At 39.5% G+C, this 23,152-nt stretch overlaps 1 protein-coding gene across 1 annotated transcript; it reads left to right on the forward strand.

Annotated features, from left to right (window-relative positions):
• Nucleotides 1-673: 673 nt before the first annotated feature.
• Nucleotides 674-22,599, forward strand: TARS3 (threonyl-tRNA synthetase 3). Its single transcript, XM_067534541.1, has 19 exons — nt 674-1,100; nt 2,721-2,813; nt 3,577-3,767; nt 4,393-4,516; nt 5,646-5,767; nt 6,831-6,948; nt 8,049-8,113; nt 8,495-8,573; nt 10,120-10,266; nt 12,102-12,200; nt 12,686-12,852; nt 14,894-15,056; nt 15,781-15,918; nt 17,196-17,273; nt 17,382-17,482; nt 18,728-18,832; nt 20,178-20,250; nt 20,798-20,912; nt 21,294-22,599. Exons 1-19 carry the CDS (start codon nt 855-857, stop codon nt 21,440-21,442), a joined length of 2,373 nt encoding a protein of 790 aa, XP_067390642.1. The 5' UTR covers nt 674-854; the 3' UTR covers nt 21,443-22,599.
• The last annotated feature ends 553 nt before the right edge of the window (nt 22,600-23,152 follow it).

Raw genomic sequence — 23,152 nt, forward strand, 5'->3', positions numbered from 1 at the left:
ATTGGGACAGAGGATGGGAGGTAATAGTCGCCTATATAAGAAAAAGTCCCAAATATCCAGACCGTTCCTATAAAATCAGGACATCTGGTCACCCTACTTCCTACTGAAGCTTAATCTTTTGTAGCACAAAAAGGACATGGCAATTTGAGTCTCATTTATGTCTGTGAATTTTGTACTTACCATTGTTAAAGCTAACACTCAGCGTTCCTGTGACGGAATAATACAAATTGTATTTAGTTTCTAATCCTTTCTTTGCTTTATACATTTGACAAGTGTTTGCGGTGGCCCTGTTACCATCAGCAGCAGCTTTGGTGACACCATCCCCACCCACAGCCACGACCTGTGCTGGGTTCCCTCGCATTTCCAATATCACCGGTTGAAGGCTGTGCTGCAAACTATGTGGCTACAGGGAAGGTCGCCCCATGCACTTTCAAGCCCAGTCTTTGGCATTTTCAAGGTTTTTTCTGCAGGGAAAAGAAAAGGATCCAACCCCCCCCCCCTTTCCCCAGCAAGGGGCTGTCCATAAATGACACAACACATTTGGGGTGATTTTCAAGACCTGTACCATCCCCTTGTAGCACTGAAAGAAACATGAAGACGTTAACCCCCCCCTCCCCCATGGTTAAATCATTGGCGGCCAGCCCCACAGCAGGACTGGCGAGATTCACGCGAGGTCTCTACAAGCCGGGTTGGAGGAGGCAGGGTTGTGCGGGCGCACGGCGGTCACGTTCCCCGGAGCACCTGGCCGAGCCCAGCCCGTCCCTCAGGGGAAGGAGACGGGGGGGCTGGGCTGAGCTGAGCTAAGGGGCCACCTCGCTGCCGGCGCCACAGCACGGATCCGGGGCGGGGAGAAGATGGCAGCCGCCAGCGAAGCGATCGCCCTGCGCCTGGCCCGGCAGGAGCGGGAGATCCGCTGGTTAACCGCCGAGATCGGCCGCCTGAAGGAGCCGGAGCCGGAGCGCGGCCCGGAGAGCAGCAGCCCGGAGCTGCACCGGCTGAGGGCGGAGAACGAGAAGCTGCGCTACCGGCTCCTGCACCTCCGGCGCAGCCTGACCGCCGAGCTGGGCCGCGGGGGGCCGGGCCCCGCAGGAGGCAGCGAGGTAGCGCGCGGGGGGCGGGGGGGAGGGAATGACAGACCCCGGCCTAGCCCCGGGGGCCGGGCCGGGCCGGGCCGGGGCCTGCCTGCCATGTGCGGCCGGGGGGCTGGGTTGGGGGGCCCGGAGCCGGTGGGGCGGGGCGGGGCCCGTGGGGCTCCATGATCTCACGGTCAGCAACCGCCGCTCACGCTCCCAGGACCTTTCACAACGGCTGGTTTTCGTGCGGGTCGCTGCGACGGGCCCCGACGAGCGCCCTTGTCTCGCGACAGGCGCGGCCCGAGGCTCCGGCGCGGCCGTTCTCCCGCGCTCTGCGCCGAGCGCGCGCCGCTGACGGGACCGGTTCGCTTCACGAGCCAACGGCCCGGCCCGTGCGTTGACATGTGCGGCGCGCGGATCCCTGTTCAGCAGCCGGGGCAGGGCCTGGCGGGGGCAGGGGAAACGCTGCTGCTCCAGCCGGGTAGGGCTGAGATTATTGGGCGGGGGAGAGGAACAAACTAGAGGTGGCCGCGTCGGTACAAGCTGTGTCCGTGAGGAGCGTTTACACGCCTTTTGTTGTTCGGGCTCACACCCCCTATTTCTTGTCGGCTCTCCTGCATGAGTCTACATCATCAGGTCAGGCAGTGGTAGCTGCCAGCTGTTGGTGGTCTAGGAGGCAGTGACTCTTTTTGGATAAGGACCTTGTCATAGTGATTCACGTTTCTGTGATTTTTTGAGCCTAAATTATTGCAATATGTTCTTCATGCACTTACCCTTTAAGATCACTCAAACTGCAGCAGAGACCGACTGTAGCAATCCATTGGCTTCCTTGCAGAGAGCAGAGTACAGGGCAGCCCAAATAGCTGCACCAGCTCGCCATTCATTTCCAGATGGAATTTGCGATAGAGCCTTAAACAGGCTGCAACCGAGTTACCTCATTTATGCCCTTCTCTCTTCATGATTAAATGATCCTATTAGGTGTCCAGAGGCCTCAGCTGCCATCAGAACATGACTGTCAAACACACAATAACAGAGTGTGCTCAGTCCCAAAGTGCTTACAGTCTAAAACAGACTAGAGGGTGGGAGAAATAGATGCAGAGAGGTGAAATGACTGGCTCAAGGTCACACAGCAGAACTGGGACTAGAACGCAGGTGTCCTGCGTCTGAATCCAGTACCTTGTCTTCTGGATCACAGCACCTCTCTGTTGTCGTCTTGTTTTCAATGGGTATTCTTGCATGTGGAGTTTTTCTTTTGTTTTTTCACCAAAGCCTGATTTTATTGCTCTTCAGGCCTTTTTGTTCTCCTGTCTTTTACTGGGGAGGATTTGTTGATGTGTTGCAGCACTGAGAAAACTCCAGGGGATTTGGGAGGATTTTCTATCTCTTGGATACTGGGCCTGCTGTTTTCCTGGGCCAATGGACATACATCCAGAACATTGGATAGGCACAATTTTTTAAAAATATATATTTGTTTATTAATTATAAAATGTCTTTCAGTTTATTCTGATAGGACACATCCCGTAATCCTGTAATGACTTCTTTAGCCCATCATCAGACTGTGGCCCTTTTCTGAATATTCTTTCGTTGCTGTCTATCTAAATCATGTGCCAGCAAACATAGCAGTATAACTCCTTTTAACTTTTTTAGAATGCCTCCAATGCGGGTCTGACTGGTGCCCAAAATAAGAAGAAAAAGGACAAAAAAAAAGAAAATGAAGTTGTGAATGGTTTTAGGAGTGAGGTAAGCAGATATTTTATAGTGCACAAAAGAAGGGTCTTTGCTAGAGCAGATTCAGAACTGGTCCTCCCCTCTGTCACACCTTTTGCCTAATAAAATATGCAGGGTCTCTGACAGATTTTCCTAATTTGTGTAACGCATTTAGGGGTGGGAGGAATGTTTGCCATTAAGGAGATTGGGAGAATTCTAGTAGCTGGCTAAAGGTTGCACACATTCCTAATTTTACACACTGACTAGTCCCATTGAGTTCAGTAGTACTGCTCACAGTGTATAAAGTTAAGCATGTGCAAAGTTATTGCAAGATTAGGGTTGAAGTGCATATGTTTGTCAATATTGACCAGGAGTCAGAAACATTTCCTCAGCTATAAGTGTTGCAAGCGGATTTAAGCAGCCATCATAGATACTGTGGTTCTTCCAGGTGTGTGTGGGGGAGTGGTGTATGGGGAGGAAGTACACGGGAGGATGAGTGGGGGGTGCTGACAGAGCCCCCCCAAAGAAGCCCTGGTGATGCTTGGCTTTTAGAATGTTTCAATTACTAATCTTTATATAACAAACTTGAAAATGGCCATGATAGTTATTACAATCTGACACTGATTGGGGGTGAGAAGTGTTTATGAATATTTTTTGTTTCAAAAGTACCTGAAGCCAGCAACCAAGATCAGAGCCTCATTGTCCTAGATGTTGCATAAACACATTAAACTAACCTCCCCTATTTGGGTTTTTCTTTTAAAAATAGTTTTGTGACTGCTGTGTGTGATTCTTACAGCTGCAGTGTGAGCCAAGCTTCATAGAAGACAGGCTGAAGCTTTATGAAACACTGAAAAAAGAGCATGATGCTTTGCTTGCTTACAGAGCAGCTAACCAGAGCAAGCCTATCAAAATGATTCTGACAGATGGTAAAGTGATTGAAGGGGAATCTTGGAAAACAACACCATATCAGCTGGCTGCAGGAATTAGGTAAACTGCAGATGTAAACAAGTTTTAATAGGTGGTGATTTTGTTTGTTTTTGTCCTCCTCTCTTCCCAGTTGAGCTAGTTTGTTATAGGGTTACTGAGTGGGTGACTTGACTGTTTTTTAATCTTTGCTTTGCCTTGCTTTCCTTGTGGCAGCAATGCAGACAGATCTTGGATTTAATGCAGAAATCATTGGCTGTGGTTTTTTGGCCTTTGTTATGCAGGAGGTCAGACAAGATGATCATCATGTTCCCTTCTAGCTTTAAAATCCAATGAAACTGTCAGCAATTAACTCCAATAGTTGATATCATGTTCAATCCTAAATATTGATAGAATATGAGATTATTATTCAGTAAGCAGAGTTCCTGTCCTTCCTCACTCCTGAACGAAGGGTTTGGGATTAAGTCGTCAGAGGGTTTACAGTCTGTAACTCAAAAGTGAATGAAGCTTTGAAAATGTTTTAGAAGTTGATAGAGGTCAAGGGGGCAGATTTTGAAGGTTATTCAGGTTCCTAAAGATTTAGATAAGTGCCTAGTGGGATTCTGAGGAACATCTGGGAACCTAAATACCTTTTAAAAATCTGCCCCAAAATGCCTTTGGTACACATGTTGTTACTTTTATTCCTTAGTCGAGGACTGGCTGATAATTCAGTAATAGCCAAAGTGAATGGTGAATTGTGGGATCTGGATCGTCCGTTAGAGGGAGATTGTTCAGTGGAGCTGCTTACGTTTGATAATGAAGAAGCTCAGGCAGTAAGTAAATAGTCTCTCTGGATTTGCTTGATTTGACCAGGTAAATTTGATCAATATTAAGTATGTGCTACTTCAAAAGGGAATTTATGGATTAGTAACACAGTTTTTTTTAATTCCTTTTTTCCTCCCCTCTTTTAGTTAATGTGTAGAAGTTGGCTCAAAACAAAACAAAAACTATCTAGATTTGTATGTTAAATGAAAAGCAGTTTGGTATTTTAAAAATGTCTCTAATATATGTTGTAGATGAAACATCTAAAGGTTTGACTCTGGGAGAACAGTGGTAGTTCAGGTTGTTCAACATCTCAAAAGATCAGATCCTAAATGTGTTACTTTTGGGGGCATCTTAGACTTTGTACTGAAATCTCATGCTGGTTCAGAATTAGACCTATGAATAAAATATGTCTCTCTGAGCCTGCAACACTTCAGTAACTTCAGACATGTCCGTATCCTATTCAGTGGAACTCTGTGTGTGCATAAAGTTACGTGCCTAAGCTATTGTGGGCTAGGGGCTAAAGCCCCCCTTAAGAATGTGCTTAACTTTATGCACTGTGAATAGTCTCATTGATTACAATATAGGACTATTCACAGTGCATAAAGGTAAGTCCGTGAATAAGCCTTTGTATGACTGAAGCCTAAATGCAAAGCAGTTCTACGACAAGGTTTTGGTTTTTTTTAAGTTTTTCTGAAGTGTGCATATTATCTGAAGACATTTAATAAAGTCAATAGCATTTATAATAGCTGATCAGATTGCTGTGTATTATTTGTATAAATTAAAGTTTAGCTGGCCTGAAATCAGTCTATTTATAAATGAACAAAATACAAAAGTTTGCTGTGACTGACTCATACAAGGTCTAATCACTGAGCAAATTAGAATACAACTGGGCCACGATACAGCTACCATCATGTTGTTGAACCAGTATTTATCAGATACAATTATTGAATCTACATTAATCATCTAACACAATAGAAATAAAGACAGAATCATCATTTCCTGCTTACAATTTAAACATTATGGCTTCATCACAACTCTTCTCTTCCATAGAAATGCCTTGATTTTTTACAAAATTATGTAACATCAAGAGGACATTGTCCTGTGACCTGTTTTTCTGACTTTATTATTTATTTACAGGTTTACTGGCATTCAAGTGCTCACATCCTTGGAGAGGCCATGGAAAGTTACTATGGAGGCTGTTTGTGCTATGGGCCGCCTATTGAGAATGGATTTTATTACGATATGTACATTGAAGACAGGTAAAATGTCATAATGTCTGTAAGTGTTTTGGTTTTGATTTCAGTATTTAAGACATAGTTATGCTGAATCAATTTTTACCTGCATATTAAAAAGAAAGTAAAGCTGATCAATTTTGATTTAAAACTGACAGGTTAGTCTTCTCTTTATGTCAATGTTTGGAAGAAATAGGACTGAATTTCAGAAATATCTGTCAGTCACCTCCTCAAGACTCTCAGTTACTGAATGTTTTGTGGAAGAAAGTAGAACTTTTGGGTCAAATTTTCTATGTGCCTAAGTGACTCAGGATAAGTCCATTGTCGAAAGTGACAGACGATTAAGAGAATAAGTCTTCAATGACTTTCAATTAAACTTTTGAAAATAGGACTTACTCTCCTAAGTCGCTCTTGGGTAAAACTTTTTGGCAAGTCAGAAAATATGTCTATGTTGTAATTAAACGCCTGCGGCTGGTCTGTGTCAGTTGACTTGGGCTCGTTGGGCTCAGGCTACAGGGCGGTAAATTATGGTGTAAACGTTCAGGCGCTGGGTCCTGTGATGGTGGATGGTCCCATAGCTTAGGCTCCAGCCTGAACAATTTTTCAGCACCACAATCTGAGACCTGTGAGCCTGAGCCAGCTGACCTGGGCCAGGCACAGCAATGCCCCAGGGCTTTATCCCCATCTAGACATACCATAATGCACTCAGGTGCCATAGAGATGGGACAAGTACAAATAAATAGACCAATTATGTCTAAAACAGTGTATGTTCTTTGAGGCCCCAGACCTGCGAACACGAATGCATGTGTTTAACTACTATCATGAGTAGCCCCGTTGATTTCAATGGGACTTCTTGCAGTAATAAAGTTAAGTATGTGTGTAAGTGTTTGCCAGATTAGAGCCTGAATGCATAGTTGTAATTAAACTAAAGGAATCATTGTAGTGGTTAAATCAAAGTAGTCCACTCTCCTCACAGAAAAGGAAGTAAAGGAAGATGGTTTCTCAATAGCATTTGTGGATAATGAATTGTCCTATTGAACTCTTTTTTTGTTATTACAGGTATAGTAACTTTCTCCAATTTTTTGTTTAGAGGCGTATCTAGTACAGAATTCCCTACATTGGAGAATGTGTGTAAAAATATCATAAAAGAGAAGCAGCCTTTTGAAAGACTAGAAGTCAGTAAGGAGATCCTACTAGATATGTTTAAGGTAATTCTTTGGAGCTACTGTAAGATTTGGAGTAATGAGCATGTAAAAATAATTTTTAAAATAGGATTTTAACTCATCAGAATAATATGATTTACTACTTTTCTTTATCCATCTGTACAAGGGGTAAGATTAAGATTTTGTCACAGTTATTTTTAGTAAAAGTCATGGAGGTCACGGGCAATAAACAAAAATTCATGGAAGCCATGACCTTTCCCTGACTTCTACTAAAAATAACTATCTATGACAAAATGGGATTGACTACGGGGGTGGGATGAGAGCAGCAGGGCAGGGTCCCCTCTGCTACCTGCAGAGGCTGGGGGCTAGGGGGCAGTGGCTAGGGGGCAGTGGCTCAGAGCTGCGGGGGCTCAGAGCTGCGGGGAACCCCCAGCGGCGACAGTGGCTCCCCCTACCACCCGCAGTGGCTGGGAGCTCCAAGTTGCCCCCCACAGCCCATGTCGGCTCCTAGCTGAAAGGATCGCCTGCAGCGACTCAGAGCTGTGGGGCCCGTTGCCACCAGCAGCAGGTGGGATCCTCAGCCACCCACAGTGGCAGGGAGTCCAGGGACACCCCCCGCCAGCCGCCCATGGTACCAGGGAGCTCTGGGGGTTCCCCGCTCCTCACTGCGGTTCTGAGTTCCAGGTCCTATTTTCGCCCTGCCCACGGGGCAGGGAGCAGCCAGCCCCCACCCAGCTGACAGCTCATGCCCCACAAAACATTATGAAGCACAAAACATTATGGAGGTTGCAGGAAGATTCTGTGACCTCTGTGACATAATTAATACCCATTGTTAAGGATAAGATTATCAGCCTCTAGGTAGTATTGTATTTTTAGTGTTTTGTAAAAGTGCTTTGAGGTATTTGATGGAAAGATGCTATCAGCATACACCCAGACAGATTATGCTATGTCTGGTTGTCCTGTCTTCTCTGTATGTTTTGTAACACTGCTGGCAGGAATGTCAGTCTTGCTCTGCTATATATGATCATGTCACTTTTTAATAATTTTAGTGCTTTCTATGACTATACAACTATACCAGAATGTCGCTGTAGTGATTGATGTTATTGAAGTTCCAGTTTCTAACCTTTTTTTCCTCCCTCATATAGTATAATAAATTTAAATGTCGTATCCTGAATGAGAAAGTTGACATGCCGACTACCACAGTATACAGGTAAAAATATACAAGAATACATATTATTACATTGCTTAAATAACTATGCACTATACTTCTATTATTGGACAATAGGAATTTGGGCAGACTTCATCTAAATTGAGGGAAGAAATTATTTTCCCCAAATTTATTTAACTTAACATCCTTCCAATGGGAAGCACCTTGCAGTACTGGGTCCTAGTATGTTGCTGAGACTAGACCTCATGCAGCACAATTGCACTTAAAACACACCTTGTACATTTCTGAGTGGTTACATATAATGTTTGTATTAATCGATGTGTGCCAGTCACCATACCTTTTCTTGAACATGATTACTGACTCTATTTTGAAGTGTTATAACATTTGAGGAATAAAAAGCTTTGTCTCTTAATTTTATTATAGGTGTGGTCCATTGATTGATCTCTGCAGAGGCCCACATGTGAGACACACTGGAAAAATTAAAGCCTTAAAGATTTTTAAGGTATGGATACAAATTGATTGCGCTTTCAAAGCTAGCTAAAGCAGGGTCAGAATGGAGTTATGCTGGTGTGTGTTTTAGATGTGTTTTTTTTTTTTTTTAAACCTGAAATGCCATAGGCTGGAGTCTATTTTTTTCTTAATTGTGCTACTATCAGAACCATCCTTAACTTTTTCCCCCTTCTCCCTCATCCCGCCCCCCCAAATAAAATGACTGATTACCCTCCTCCTCTCCCCTGCAGCTCCCCCAAATTAACTGACTCTTGTCTGTCTTGATTGCCAGCTCCATATTGGTGTAAATGAACAGGAGCAACTCACTTTTATAGATTATTAATGTAGCCATTTGTCTCTTAAGTAAGGGAACATCCATATTTGTTGGTATAGAAAAATAAAGAAAAACAAAGACAGAGCAAAACATTATTTTCTATCTCAATAACTTGGCTACCTGTTGGAGCTGCTGGCCAGCTGAGCTGATGAAACTGACACGTACACCTCAAGACCACTCTTGTCTCCCACCACATGTTGTCCCCACACCTCTGTCAAGCCCCCAGTGAGCATACTGTTGAGCTAGTCTCCCTCGCACACAGTGAGATCCCTATAGAGTGGGTGACCACGGGACCTATAGTTATATTTTTGCCAAACCCTGAATGTTTGTCCTGGGTGGCTCAAAAGGGACTGTAAATAATGTATACACTGTAGGAAAAATCAGTGACAAGCTTCCAACCCTCTTTTGATATCTTTTTACATTTTCAAGGCTGTCTTTTCAAGGAGACAGTCTAGGAACTTATTTTTGTAAATGAAAATGAAGACCACCTCTGGCCTGAGATTCCTTCATGTTTCTAGGCCCCTCTCCCCCCAAAAGCATGGGACTTATAGGACTGCTAATGCTGACTTGGATTTCTGTACCTGAAAGCACTGCTTCTTTAAATTGACATCAAGCACAAAAGAACCTGAATTAACTTTTGCAGATGCTTCTGGTAATTATGTAATACAAGTTACTAGAAACCATTTATTTGTTAATTTGGTTGGGCAGTTAGTCTTTTATCTCATTTGAGCATTCAGCATTATTTTGTTTGGTTAACTTTGTGCTTGAATCTGTGGTGCTGTTATATTTAAATATTCAGATCAAGTGTTCAGTTCTCAAAACAGTAGCAGTATTTGACTGTGGAAAAGAAAGTTATTTTTATGTTTTCTCCTATTTTCTATTCTCTGCATCATGTTGTTGTGAAGTTGCAGCATCTTGCTTCACAATCGTCTGTAATATAATGTAATCACATGATGCACATTAAAATAATGTGGTCAAATACAACAGATACATGACTAGAACAATAATGTATTTTTATGCGTACTTTTTAGACTCCCAACCAAAAAGCAGTGCGTACATTTAACTGCAAGTATTTTTATCTTTTCAACCAATGTTGGATGACTTGACACAATTATTTTCCCAAGAAGCAGTCAGATACTTGGATTGCATTAGTAGTTATTCTTCCCCCGCAGCTGTTTGTATAATACTGTTTTTTTTTTTTTTTAAATGTTTCTTTGAACATCAGAATTCCTCTACATATTGGGAGGGAAAGGCTGACATGGAAACATTGCAGAGAATTTATGGAATATCCTTCCCTGATAACAAAATGATGAAAGAATGGGAAAAATTTCAGGAGGAAGCCAGAAATCGGGATCATAGGAAAATTGGAAGGGTAGGTACTGTTGATATTTTTGTTACATTGTCCTGATGGTTATCCAAAATCTATTTCTTTCTCCCAAAAAGACCCTCTGAAAGTTGAGTACTATTAGCCACTCCCAAATGATGGCTAAAATTGGTTGGGTGACCATCAGCAAAACTAGGGGACTGACTTTGTTGCCATTGCAGATAACTGCATGTTTTGTCATAAAAATGTAGGAATTAGAGATGACTAGTTGGGCCACTTTGTCTATCCCTCTGGCTAATGTAAGATTGTTCCATATAGGTTGTGTACTTGTGTTTTTCTTCCACTACTTCCGTTAGAACTATTCTGTGGTCTAATAGATCTCGCTGTTTTGTTTCCTGATATTCAGTCTAAATCTTCCTTTGCTTAATTTAATCCTTTTACTCCTATTTATTTTCCCTTGGGCCACCCTAAATAATTGTGCTTTCTCCTTAGTATTCAAACCCTCCATGTGTCTCCTGTCCCCTCCCCACATGCCCATCTATGGTTGCCTTCTAACTAGGCTATACATACATAATTATTTTAATCTCGGAAATAATTCCCTCTCTTGCCATATCATTTCTCTAGTTTTCTGTTGCCTGCTTTCTTTGAGTCAGCATGGGATTAAAACTGACAAGAGTCCTGATCTCCGAATCTTTCAAATAACAAATTAATCTCCTAATATCTAAAATATAAATCAGAAAATAAAGTATGAAACAACTATCTGATGACTTAGATGCACATATATGCTACAAATAATTGAACCCATTAATATATTAAACGGAAACTTGCTTACTGAGAAGTATACATGCACTGAATCTTCATGTGTCCTCTTTATGCCTATATATACCGTGTCCAATCTCACTCTCCCCTCTCTTTTTGCACTCAACCTCGCCTAAATCCTAGCCTGTTAACTCCTTAAATCGGGGACCTGAATAGCTGTGTGAGGAACCTAGTACACTAGTGAGAATTGTACAGGTAATAAACATGATCTGTGTTTGATCACATTTCACAAGATTGCATTTAAAAATGGTTTAAAAGGATTAATACAAGATCAGTAGATGTTGTAAGTATGTTCCAGACATGAGTCCCTTTGTGTATTCTAGATGGCTATAAGCACATCAGTAAAAGTTGTTGTATCTATATAAGCCACTTGGTGGATTCTATAACAACAAAGGAACCATGTATTACAACATCTTAGTCACTTATTAATCCTTTATAAACTATTTATAAACTGAATCTTAATATGAAGTGTGACCTTTGTTCAATAAGTATTGACATTTACTTGTTCCCAGTTCAAAATGGATGAACTAGTGTAACATTATACATAGGATACTAACAGAGGTTCTCCAAAGAAAAATGTACTAGATCTCCATTCTGATGCCCCCCATTCTTAGCATAAGGTTATGACAAAGTTTCTACTTGCTCAGAATCCTGGACCATTAAATCATCTCAACAGTGAGTGGTGTGTGCCTGCCAGATGACTTTTCTCCTGGTGGGTGGGGGCAGAGTGTCACAGTGAGTAGGAGTGTCGTACCCACTGATGAAACTGTTTTAAGGGCTCAGAATTTTTGAGGAAATGTGAGATTAGTCAGTCACAGCTTTGAAGGTGGGACTCTAGTATCATCACATGCCTACTAAAAATCAGAAATACTGGTAAATTGCTTTCTGAACATTTTTAATCCTGTTCTCTTCTATAGTTCTTGTTGCTACATTCTAAAAGTCTCTTTCACTGTCTCTGGCACTGTTAAGACTCCTTGTTAATTAAAAATAGTGATTTGAACTGAAAAAAATACTCGAGGATACAATTTAAGTGGGCTTACTGAATTCTACATTTATTTGCACAGGAGCAAGAACTTTTCTTCTTCCATGATCTGAGTCCAGGAAGCTGTTTTTTCCTTCCCAGAGGTGCCTTTCTTTATAATACACTCATGGATTTTATACGAGTAAGTGGTCATGTCTTTAAAATTTCTAATCAACATAAACATCTTTCCTTTGTCTTAAAGATGTGTTGCTTTTTTTCAGACTGGCCTCAACTAAAATGACACATTTTTAGGTCCCTTTCAGCCCTACATTTCTATGATTCTTATTGACCCAATTTTTGTTTTGGTGGGAGTGCTTTATGCAATAAGTGTGCCCAGTGTGTATATTTGTGTATGTACGTATATACTGAAACTTTAGTAAGGTTGTACAAGGTAACTGGGAAGAACTGAACCAAAAGCTTTTTCAAAGGTAAAGTGGTGACTAATTATTAAATTACAACACATTTATAAGTTGGTTGTAGTCATCTAACCCTGACACATGTGAGTGGTCCCCCTGACTTCAATAAAGAGCTGTTGGAAGTAAGGATTGCAGGATCAGGCCCCTGCTGTATGTAAAGCACACTCAGTAACTTTTTTTGGCTGCATCACCTTTTGGATTTATTTTCTAGGAGGAATATCACAGGCGTAATTTTACTGAAGTAGTATCACCTAACATCTACAACAGCAAACTCTGGGAAGCATCTGGTCATTGGCAGCACTACAGTGAAAACATGTTCTCATTTGATGTTGAGAAGGAAACTTTTGCCCTTAAACCCATGAACTGTCCGGGACATTGGTTTGTATTTTCAGCTTCATTAAAAATGATCTTTCCTACTTGCGAGGGTAGTGTTTTGAGGCTCAGGGAAATTAATATAGTAATGTTCTTTAGTTAACATAAAACCTGTACAGCAGACAACCCTTATGAGGCAATCAGCTGTCCTGAGAGCCTGTCCCAAGGTATCTTTAGAGAGCTTGAGTACAATTCTGGGCTAGACATATTGGAAAACCCCTCTGTAACGCTCCCCATGGGTACACAGGGTGTGAGACATTTCACCATTGCTTGCCCTTTGTCAGTGTGAAGTGGTCTTGTCTGTGCCTACTGTAGCTCAGCTCCCTGAAACCAACAACCTCTGGCAACACAAGAATTGTCTTTCAGGCCTCTGCAAACCTCACTCTCTCTGTGCAGGCTAGTGCTAAGCAGATACTAACCCCTGAATCTTAGGAGCACTCCCTGCAGCGTCAATTTCTTAACCACTAAACCTTCAGAGAAATTACCAGGTTTGCTATCCCCAAGGGGATGGACACTAGCTTGTTTGATTCAACTCACAGCACTGAGATCTATTGATAGTGAAAACAATCATACATTTATTATCAAAGATTAAGTTATAGTAAGGATAATAGTGGAAACAGAAATGATTATGTATGAAACAAAAAGTGTAACACACTTCCTAGACCTAAACTTAACAGACTAATGCCTTCTCTGAAGTGGTTTCTCATCTAAAGCAATCTCCCACCATCTGCAACCAACATGGCTGGAATACCTCTTTCATTAATGAAAGAAGAGCTCTCCTTTTATCTTCCTTGGTGAAGAAAAAGAGGCATCCTTTTGCCTTTTCCGTATATCCTCCAAAATTCATTGTTTTGTGTCGTCCCCACCCCCCACCCCACTTCCCCCTAGAGTCAGGATGACCCTCCCCCATGATTTGTTCCTTGGTATGCTGACTCCCTATTTCCATCACTTTCTCACATCTGCATATGAGAATTTACATATGTTACATTTGCAAATGTTAGCGGAGCTTCCATTGTGTTGACTTACAATACTTTAATTTACATTTGGACTGAGGCAGGCTGGTGCTTATACACATTTTGTTGGGCAAAATCCATTTGTCAGTCCTGCTTTGATTCAACTTTTTAAAACGTATTTTCGTGTGTGTGTGTGTGTGTGTGTGTGTGTGTGTGTGTGTGTGTGTGTGTATTCACAACTTCTTGCTTAGTGTTAGTATGTTCATTTCACAACTAGGTTAATGACCAGTGTGATCTTCCCTTTTGTTTAAGATCTTACACGTCTCTGTCTTTCTAGATAAAGCAGCGTGCAAGGTGTAATGAGTTTGTTAGGCCTGATAGGAGTTGCTGTTTAGAATAGCGAGCCCTTTGCCAAGTGGTATTGAGGGGTTCTTAGGATCAGACCCTCCACTAAGCAATGGGCTTTTGGTGCTTGAGACAGGTCTCAATGCACTATTATTAATTTGTATCAATGCATAAAATCAATGTGTTCAATCTGTTTCTTGTATTATTTCCTTTCTGGAAACTGAAGTAAGAAAATTAGCTTTTTGGATATCTATAATGGCCAAAAACTTAGTGATTGCTTTGGGCACGATTTATTGAATACATGTTTAGGAAAATAACATAATTTGCAACTCTTGTTTTCTTGCAGTTTGTTTAAAATTTACTTTGGCAGGGATGGGATGACCTAATGGCTAGATGGTAGGACTGGGTGCTGGAAACCTCTGAGTTCTAACCTTGGCTTTGACAGGGACTCGGCTCTGTGGTTTTTGTCAAGTCACTCCTCTGTGCCTCAGTTTCATCATCTGTATAATAGTGGCTATACTTGCATACCTCACAGGGGTGTGGAGAGAATTAATTGGTAAATCTTGAAAAGTGTTATGTAACTGCTAAACGTATTTATCTTGTTTTTCTTTTTGGACTGGCCTAACCTGATTTAGTTAAAATGCATCTTTTATCTTGGGTCTTGTGCAAGTATATTAGCATACAAAAGAAGTCAAAGAACGTAGGGTATAAGTTTTGCTGCCTAAATATTCTTCATTTGTTTCTCCTAGCTTGATGTTCTCTCATCGCCCACGATCATGGAGGGAAATGCCTATTAGACTTGCAGACTTCGGGGTTCTTCATAGAAATGAACTCTCAGGGACTTTAAGTGGTTTAACTCGAGTCAGACGCTTCCAACAGGATGATGCACACATCTTTTGCACAATGGAACAGGTGAAGAACCTTCCAGCCTTTATCTACTCCTGACATGTTACTGTGTAGCTTAAGTGCAGCATTTGTTGCTTTTGTTTCATCCCTGGTAGATTGTTTCCTTCTGATTCATCTGGGATTCAGTATGCCACTTAGATTTCTATATAATTGCTTAAGCCAGTACCCTGTCATGCATAGTGTCTCCATCAGAAATTGCCAACAGGATAATGCCGTGATGTTTTATTAAGCTCTCCTTTTATGGCATAAATGTCCCATATTTGCAAGGGAGAACAATCAGTATTTGAGAGACCTGGCTGACTGTGAGTTATTGAGAAGGCCTACCTGGAGTTGTATATCTGCAGGAAAAATCCTATACAGGATCTTACTTTTACATACCTTGACACAAGGATATTTAAGCAATAATAATAACGTCCCAAGAGATCATATAATCAACCAGGAAAAGGTAATTTAAAAAATGATATATCAGGGTGATGTTCTCTGCTTAACTATGCTGAGTAGTACCTCATTCCATGAGTAATCCCAAAGATTTCAATGGGGAGTAAATTAGTAGACAGAAAGGGTGGCAGAATCTGGCCTCAAAAATCCCAGGTACATGAAACAAGCTTCCGATTCAGAAAAAATAAAGCAAGCCTGATTCCAGTGATAAAACAATAGTAATAATAAACCAGTTCTCCATGGCAGCGTTTTGAGGTTCTGTTTCAGTTGATTTGTGTTGCTTAAATTTCAGATTGAGGAAGAGATGAAGGGCTGTCTGAACTTTTTGCATTCAATTTATGCAGTCTTAGGTTTTACCTTCCAACTGCACCTTTCTACAAGACCTGAAAACTTCCTAGGAGAAGTAGAGATCTGGGACCATGCAGAAAAGGTAAAGCAATAGGGTACTTAATACTTCCATTCTCAGAAATTGAATGGGTATTCATATGGCTAAATGTAAATGTATACATCTCAGAACAAAGAATGTAGGCCATACTTGAAGAATAGGGTATTCTATCTGGGGAGCAGTGACTCTGAAAAATATTTGGAAGTCATGGTGAATAATCATCTGAACATGAGCTCCCAGTATGATGCACTGGCCAAAAGAGCTAATGTGATCCTGGGATGCATAAACAGGAGAATCTCGAGTAGGAGTAAGAGGCAAAACAACCTCTCATCTTTACCACTGGTGTGACTACTGCTGCTGGAATACTGTGTCCAGTGTGATGCCCACAATTTAAGAAGGATGTGGAAAAATTGGAGAGGGTTCAGAGAAGAGCCCCAAGAGCATTTAAAGGATAGCAAACATGCATTAGAGAATCAAGGAGCTCAGTTTGTTTATCTTAAAGAGGAGATTAAAGAGTGACTTGGTTACAGTTAAGTGTCTATATGGGGAACAAATATTTAATAATAGGCTCTTCAGTCTAGCAGAGGAAGGTATAACACATTCCAGTGACTGGAAGTTGAAGCTAGACAAATTCAGGCTGGAAATAAAGCATAATTTTTAAATGGTGAGAATAATTAACCATTGGAACAATTTATGAAAGGTTTCCCCATTGACCATTTTGAAATCAAGATTGGATGTTTTGATAAAATATATGCTATAATGATTATTTTGGGGAAGATTTTTATGGCTTGTGTTATATAGGATGTCAGACTAGATGATCACAATGGTCCCTTCTGGCCTTGGAATTTGTGAAACATACAACTGTCTAAGATCCAGTCTTGCAAACCTTCACTCATGTTGAAGTCAGTGGGATTACTTACATGAGTAAGAGTTTTAGGACTGAGTTCTATGCTTGCTCAGAAATGTGAAGCACTGACAAAACAAATCTCCTGATTCATATAGTTTCTTGTAGATACCCATAGCTTGAACTTACTTTCTACCAAAAATTTCTTTTTGGTGATCTCTACTCACTCTATTGATACAAAAGCCAGGATTTAAAGTAATTTGGTTTTTTTAGCTATATTAGTTCAAAACTCTTTATATTGCAAAGATATTTGAGTCCGTAATACCCATTTTCTCACTTCGTACGATTTAGTCTTTGAAATATAGTTCTTTTCCCTCTCCTTCCCCTTCATGGGTGGCCTTGGTAGGACTGTTAAAGAAATGCAATTTAAAAAAAATGGATAATATTTAAACTTCATTTTTGTGATTTTTATCATTAGCAATTACAAAACAGTTTGAATGACTTTGGAGAGCCATGGAAGTTGAATCCAGGAGATGGAGCATTTTATGGTCCTAAGGTTAGTAAATTGGTGCAGTTCTGCAATGAAGCTCTAATGCAACTTTGTGGGTGCATAATAAAGAGTAACAATAAAACTTGTATCTAGTAACAGGCATTTCCTTTGCAGATTGATATTCAAATCAAAGATGCTATTGGCAGATACCATCAGTGTGCTACCATCCAACTTGACTTCCAGCTACCAATCAGATTTAACCTTACTTATGTTGGGTAAGCGCTTGAATTCTTTATAGTCTGTCAACTCTATGACAGATACATTTTTTATTTTTGCTGTTTGTTAACCCCCATTAAAAATGAGTTAAACAAAAGCATTTTAATTATTTATTTGCCTCTGGACAAGCTGCTGACCTACCCTTAAAATTCTTGGGTTCACTAGAGGGGCAAGGGAACTCTGGCAGTGGAACTGATTTCTTGGACTGGGCCCTGAGCTGAGGATTTTCCCCTAATTTAGAGGGGGTTCAACAGCTCAGTTTCATTGTAAATGCTACTGAAGAACAGAAAAAAATTATAACTTGTCTGTCTGGTCTTCTCTGCTCTTCCCGAAGAGAACTGGGTGCAGCTGACTTTAGGCAGCCTTTGAGGAAACTTATTTGGGAAAGACACACTAATCAATCACTATGGGCTGATGCCTCCTCTGAACACATTCAGTTTATACACTAAAGTATCAGCACCTTGAAAGGACAGTCTCTGACACGGTCACAGTTTTAAAGCAAAGGTCAGATTAACTAGGTCATCTTTGATGGAGGTGCATAAATCATATGTAAACACTTTTTTTTTTGGAGGAGGAAAGTATCATTTTTTATTTTCAAATTGAGAGGAGAACACTCCCTTGTTGAATAAACAAATTTGATAGCCATGTTGTCCTTGGACAAGTACTTTCACTGTTTTTCTGTTTTGCTACATTTGATCACTTAACAAACAAACAAACAGACAAAAAAAAAAGGATCTTTGTTTTGGATTTCATCTGCTCTTGCTACTAATTCTTCATCTGAAGTCCCAATCATTTATTTTCCACAGCATGATAATCACCATAGAAACCAAAAGACTGAAGCTTTAGATGGGAAATAAGCAGTAGGAGCAGGGGAGATGCTAATGAAGATTAATGTTTTAATACAAATGTCCGTAAAAATGAGGGGAAAGAAATATATCAAATATGAAAATATATAGAGATGAACCTGAGTCATAGAGCTGGAATCTTGAATCCAAGTTCACAGTAGTTTACAAAACCTGGGTTTTCTTTTGTACCTGTGTCTCAATATATGTAGGCAGGATTATTTCGAACTGCTTTGATCATCAATTATTTCATGAATGTCCGGATGTCAAAAAGTAAATTTGGAGTGAAAGCTGTGGAATTTCATGCAATTAATAATTTGCTACTATTTAATCTTTTATATAAAAAAGCAAAGTAGAAGATGAAAAAAAATAGTATCTTAATCTTTTTCTTTTTCTTTGCAGTAAGGATAGTGATGAGAAGAAAAGGCCAGTGATAATTCATCGAGCTATTTTGGGCTCAGTGGAGAGAATGATAGCTATTCTAGCAGAAAATTATGGAGGAAAATGGTATGTGACACCTATAGTACTAAGAAACCATTAGAAATGTAGCTGGAAAAATACAAAAACTTACTAGTGGCCAATACATCCTAATGCAAAACAATTTCCCAAGACTTTTAACAAAAGTAGTACAGGCAAAACAACCAAAAGGTGGAATTCCCATTGAGGTCTGAGCGCCATAAAATGATATATTAATGGTTTGTATTAAAATATTAAGACTATTGTATATAATAGACAACCATGACAATTGTAGACTGATAAAATTAAGTTTTACAAGATTATAATAAAACTAGTACAGCAAGACCATGTTCTAAATATGACCGTTGAAACTATTCAGAATACATTTTATTCACCCTTCATTATTTAGCTTACAAATTCAATGTTATACTTACAATATATGTAGGATAGCCATATATAGATCCATAAATTAGAGAGTCTTAACATATAAATGGTGAAATTTGCTCCCTTATTCATGATTAATATCTGAAAGATGACTTCTCCATGAACTAGTGACAAAGAAGTACCACTGAATGCAGGGTGGCAAAAAAGTGAACAAATTTCACTCTGAACACAGACAGTCCACCTATTATTTGAAAAATATAAAATAAAGGAAAATGAATAAAGTGTGAAAAATTAAAATGCAGTCTAGCTATAAAACCAAATGTCTGACTTGAAAAGGAACAAGAGGACAATGTTGTGTATGTATCTTCATGCCCTGTGGATTTGTATCCTGAACTCATTCAAAGGATTCCAGACTTTTCTATCTAATCTAGTTGGGTACTGAAGTCATAAGCAGAGCCACAAGACCCAAGGGTGGTGGTGTCACTTCAGAGAGACCAACAGGTGATATCCCTTTATACCATAATATGAACTGACTCCAAAGCAACTGCAAAATGTTGATGATTTTATACTGTAACTTTTTCTCTTTTAACAATATTAACACCAAAGAAATTTAAACTTGAACTAGTAACCTTTTTCCTTAATTTTCCCTATTGATTCAGGGAATGGCTGTGCATACAAGGTTCTGTAGTGTCTAAAGATCATCCATTGTTTGGAGACACTTAGCCACAACACAGTGGATTGGATTCATGACATTATTCTAGTTTTAACAGTAAATTTCACTGCTTCTGTTCATTTAACCCAGATCTAAAATAATTTATTAATAGATTATGTTCGAGGAGAATTGGACAGGATAAAGATCATGCCCTACTCTAGATGTCTAATTACATTTTAAAATATTTTTGAAAATTACTTAGCTACTCTTAGGGCAAATAAACACTGGTATGAATGGAAAGTGTGTGTTTGTGTATATACAACATATTTTTTTATAAATTGTATTTGTTACATTTGCCAGGCCTTTCTGGCTCTCTCCTCGCCAGGTCATGGTTGTGCCTGTGGGGCCTACTTGTGAAGAATATGCTCAGCAGGTAAAAGTAGACTTCCTTTAAAAAATAGAAATAAACTTTATTTTATCAGTTATTGGATAACCTCTAAGACATTTAAAATTCCATCCTAGAACAGAACATGTATGACTCTTAGTAAATATTATAGACACACTTGGCAGAGATGAAAGCATTATTCTAGTAGTCATGAATCTAAGAAGGGGACATGTAATTCCTAACAAAAATAACATTCTTAGGGTTTCTATTGCTGCTTAGGCTTTAGTAATTCTCTAATTTAGGAAAATATAACATAGCCCTAGACTAGCCATCTTGTATATTGTAATCAGTGTTTCATTGTAAAGTTGCCTGTTAGGCTAACAGAATAAATTAGCCCCAGTCCTGCCACATACATAAGTATTTGTGTAATTTTCTCAAGTGAATAGTCTTTCTCAATGTTTTCAATCAAACTACTTGCAAGAGCAAAGTTATGCACATTTAAATGCTTTGCTGGATCAGGGTCATGATCTCTACTATTTCATGCATCTACGGTGGAATATATATATACTGTAATATTAATGGAACTTTCTTTTAGGTTTGCAGTGAATTTTTTGAAGCAGGATTTATGGCTGATGTTGATCTAGATCATAGCTGCACATTAAACAAGAAAATAAGAAATGCACAGCTTGCACAATATAATTTTATTTTAGGTAAGTATAGTGTATTTATGTTTCTGATCATTGTAAAAGCTTTTTTAATTGTAGGTATACATTAAATATGCTGGCATGGAGTTTGATTTTATTTTAAATGGCAATGAAAGCAGGAGATTAAACAGAGTTTAGCAAATTAGCTAAAGCAGAGTTTCTTTTCACATTTCAAAAAAAAAAAAAAAATAGGTATGAGTGTAAAATACTTTTATGTTTAAGGTGGTACCCATACATTCCTGAATGTATGGAAAAGACTAACACATGGGGCTGGAGAGGTGACCAGCATTGGTCCCAGTGAATTTTTCTCTAGTAGTAATTCACTCTTCAAAAGTTACATGCCTGCTGCATGTCCATTAATGTCTTTCTGCAATATTCCTCTTGCAGTGGTTGGAGAAAAAGAGAAAGTGAAAAATGCTGTCAATGTGCGAACAAGAGACAATAAGGTTCATGGAGAGATTTTAGTAACTTCTGCTATTGAAAAACTAAAGAAACTAAAGAAATCACATACTTTGTATGCAGAAGAAGAATTCTGAAATTGTTGCCAACTGGGAGCCATATTAACTATAAATGAAGCTAATTTTTCCTCGTCTCTCTAATGCTGTTACGCTTATTTCCAAGGTCTTTGAATTAATACACAGAAATGTAGCTGATGTGGGTGTTTTTTTGGAATAGTGTGAAAGGACAGATGCAAACCTTGGACTCCTCAAGCAATCACATGAATCCATAGCAACTGCAAAATTCCATTTAGGAAAAATCCTACGCCTATACTACAAAATGTATTGTTTCTGCTAGATAAATGATGCTGAGGCTCTGTTAGAGTGATGAACAGAAAAACACTGGACAATGTACTTGCTGCTACTATTACAATACTTAAGCAGATAGTCAAAAAGTGGCTATGTAACTTGTTTGTCTGGCATCAGAAACTTGACAGTTTATAGATTAAATTAAAATGCTCCTCATACATTTGTTTTGACTTCAGTTTTCTCAAATATTTTTGTTTTGGGCGTGCCTGGTTCCTGCTGGACTAGTATCTACAGGCCAAATGTGTCGGTACTGTTGTTGGACATCTCAGCAGCATGGCCAGGCATAACCACTCATTCCAAAGGTGACCACCTAGACTCTAGGTCTTAGGCCACTCTAGGCCACTCTAGACTCTAGGTCCTAGAGAGAGGTTGAAATATACCTCCTAAGCAATGTTGGGAACTTGCTTTGTTGCTTGTGGTATTCTTGTTCTGTGAATATATGGAAAACCTCCATTTCCAATGCTGTAAACTTGGCTCCTTTCACAAGCACTAAATTCACTTTAAAAAGCCTTAAAAAAAACAACCCTCTATAGAATGCATTGTGGTATTTCTGCTTTGTTTGGGATATGGGCACTAGAAAAGTAAGTTGAAAATCCTATTATATATAAATTATTTCCTGAATTGTTTTATCTTTACAACACAGTACATTGGAAACTTGAACAGGTTAGCCTATGTGTATGTGGAATCTACATTTGTACTTTTAATGGCTCCATTTTGTAATTAGATTAAAAAAAAAATGTACTGTTCTTGGCAACTGAATAAATCTTCAGTACAGCAACCTGTTTGAAATGTTTATTCTCTGTACAAGTCTAATAATTTTATTGCATTGTTTATTGCATTCTATACAGTTGTTTCAGTAACATAGGGCTTGTCTAATTTTTGTTCGACCTGAGCATACTAAATTTCACTAAAACAATTGTCTAAATCTAAATTAGGTACACTGACTTAGGAACAGGGATTAGTCACCTGACATCTTAAAAAATGAAGCAGAAAGTAGGATTTAATGTATAAATATTTTATTTAAAGAGGAAATTCAAAGTTAATAGTGACCTTCTGTTTAACTTTTGTGCACCTTTGAGCCCGATCGTGGGAGTCCTTCAACATGCCAAATTGCATATACTAATCTGGCCCTTGGCCTGTAGGAATAATTTCATCTGTAACGAAAGGGTCACTGCCTTTGATTAGCACGGGTCTATGACAGTGGTGTTCTATTACAACTGGAGAAGAACAGCAGCCCTAATAGAGTACAATATCACAAAAATATGTCTTTGATTTTATAGCATTCAAAAATGTGTTACATCACAGAGAGGAAGAAATGATTTCTGTCCTGAAACGTTTACAATCTAATTTCAGATAGGATGCAAAAAATGATACTTTATGATTAAATTAATAAAAATATGTAACATTGAGACTGGTCTAGTATCAAATATAGTTGAAAAC

The sequence above is a fragment of the Emydura macquarii genome, unplaced genomic scaffold (genome assembly GCF_026122565.2).
Source record: "Emydura macquarii macquarii isolate MOO-44397 ecotype Brisbane River unplaced genomic scaffold, CSIRO-AGI_Emac_v2 contig_3451, whole genome shotgun sequence".
NCBI lineage: Eukaryota > Metazoa > Chordata > Testudines > Chelidae > Emydura > Emydura macquarii.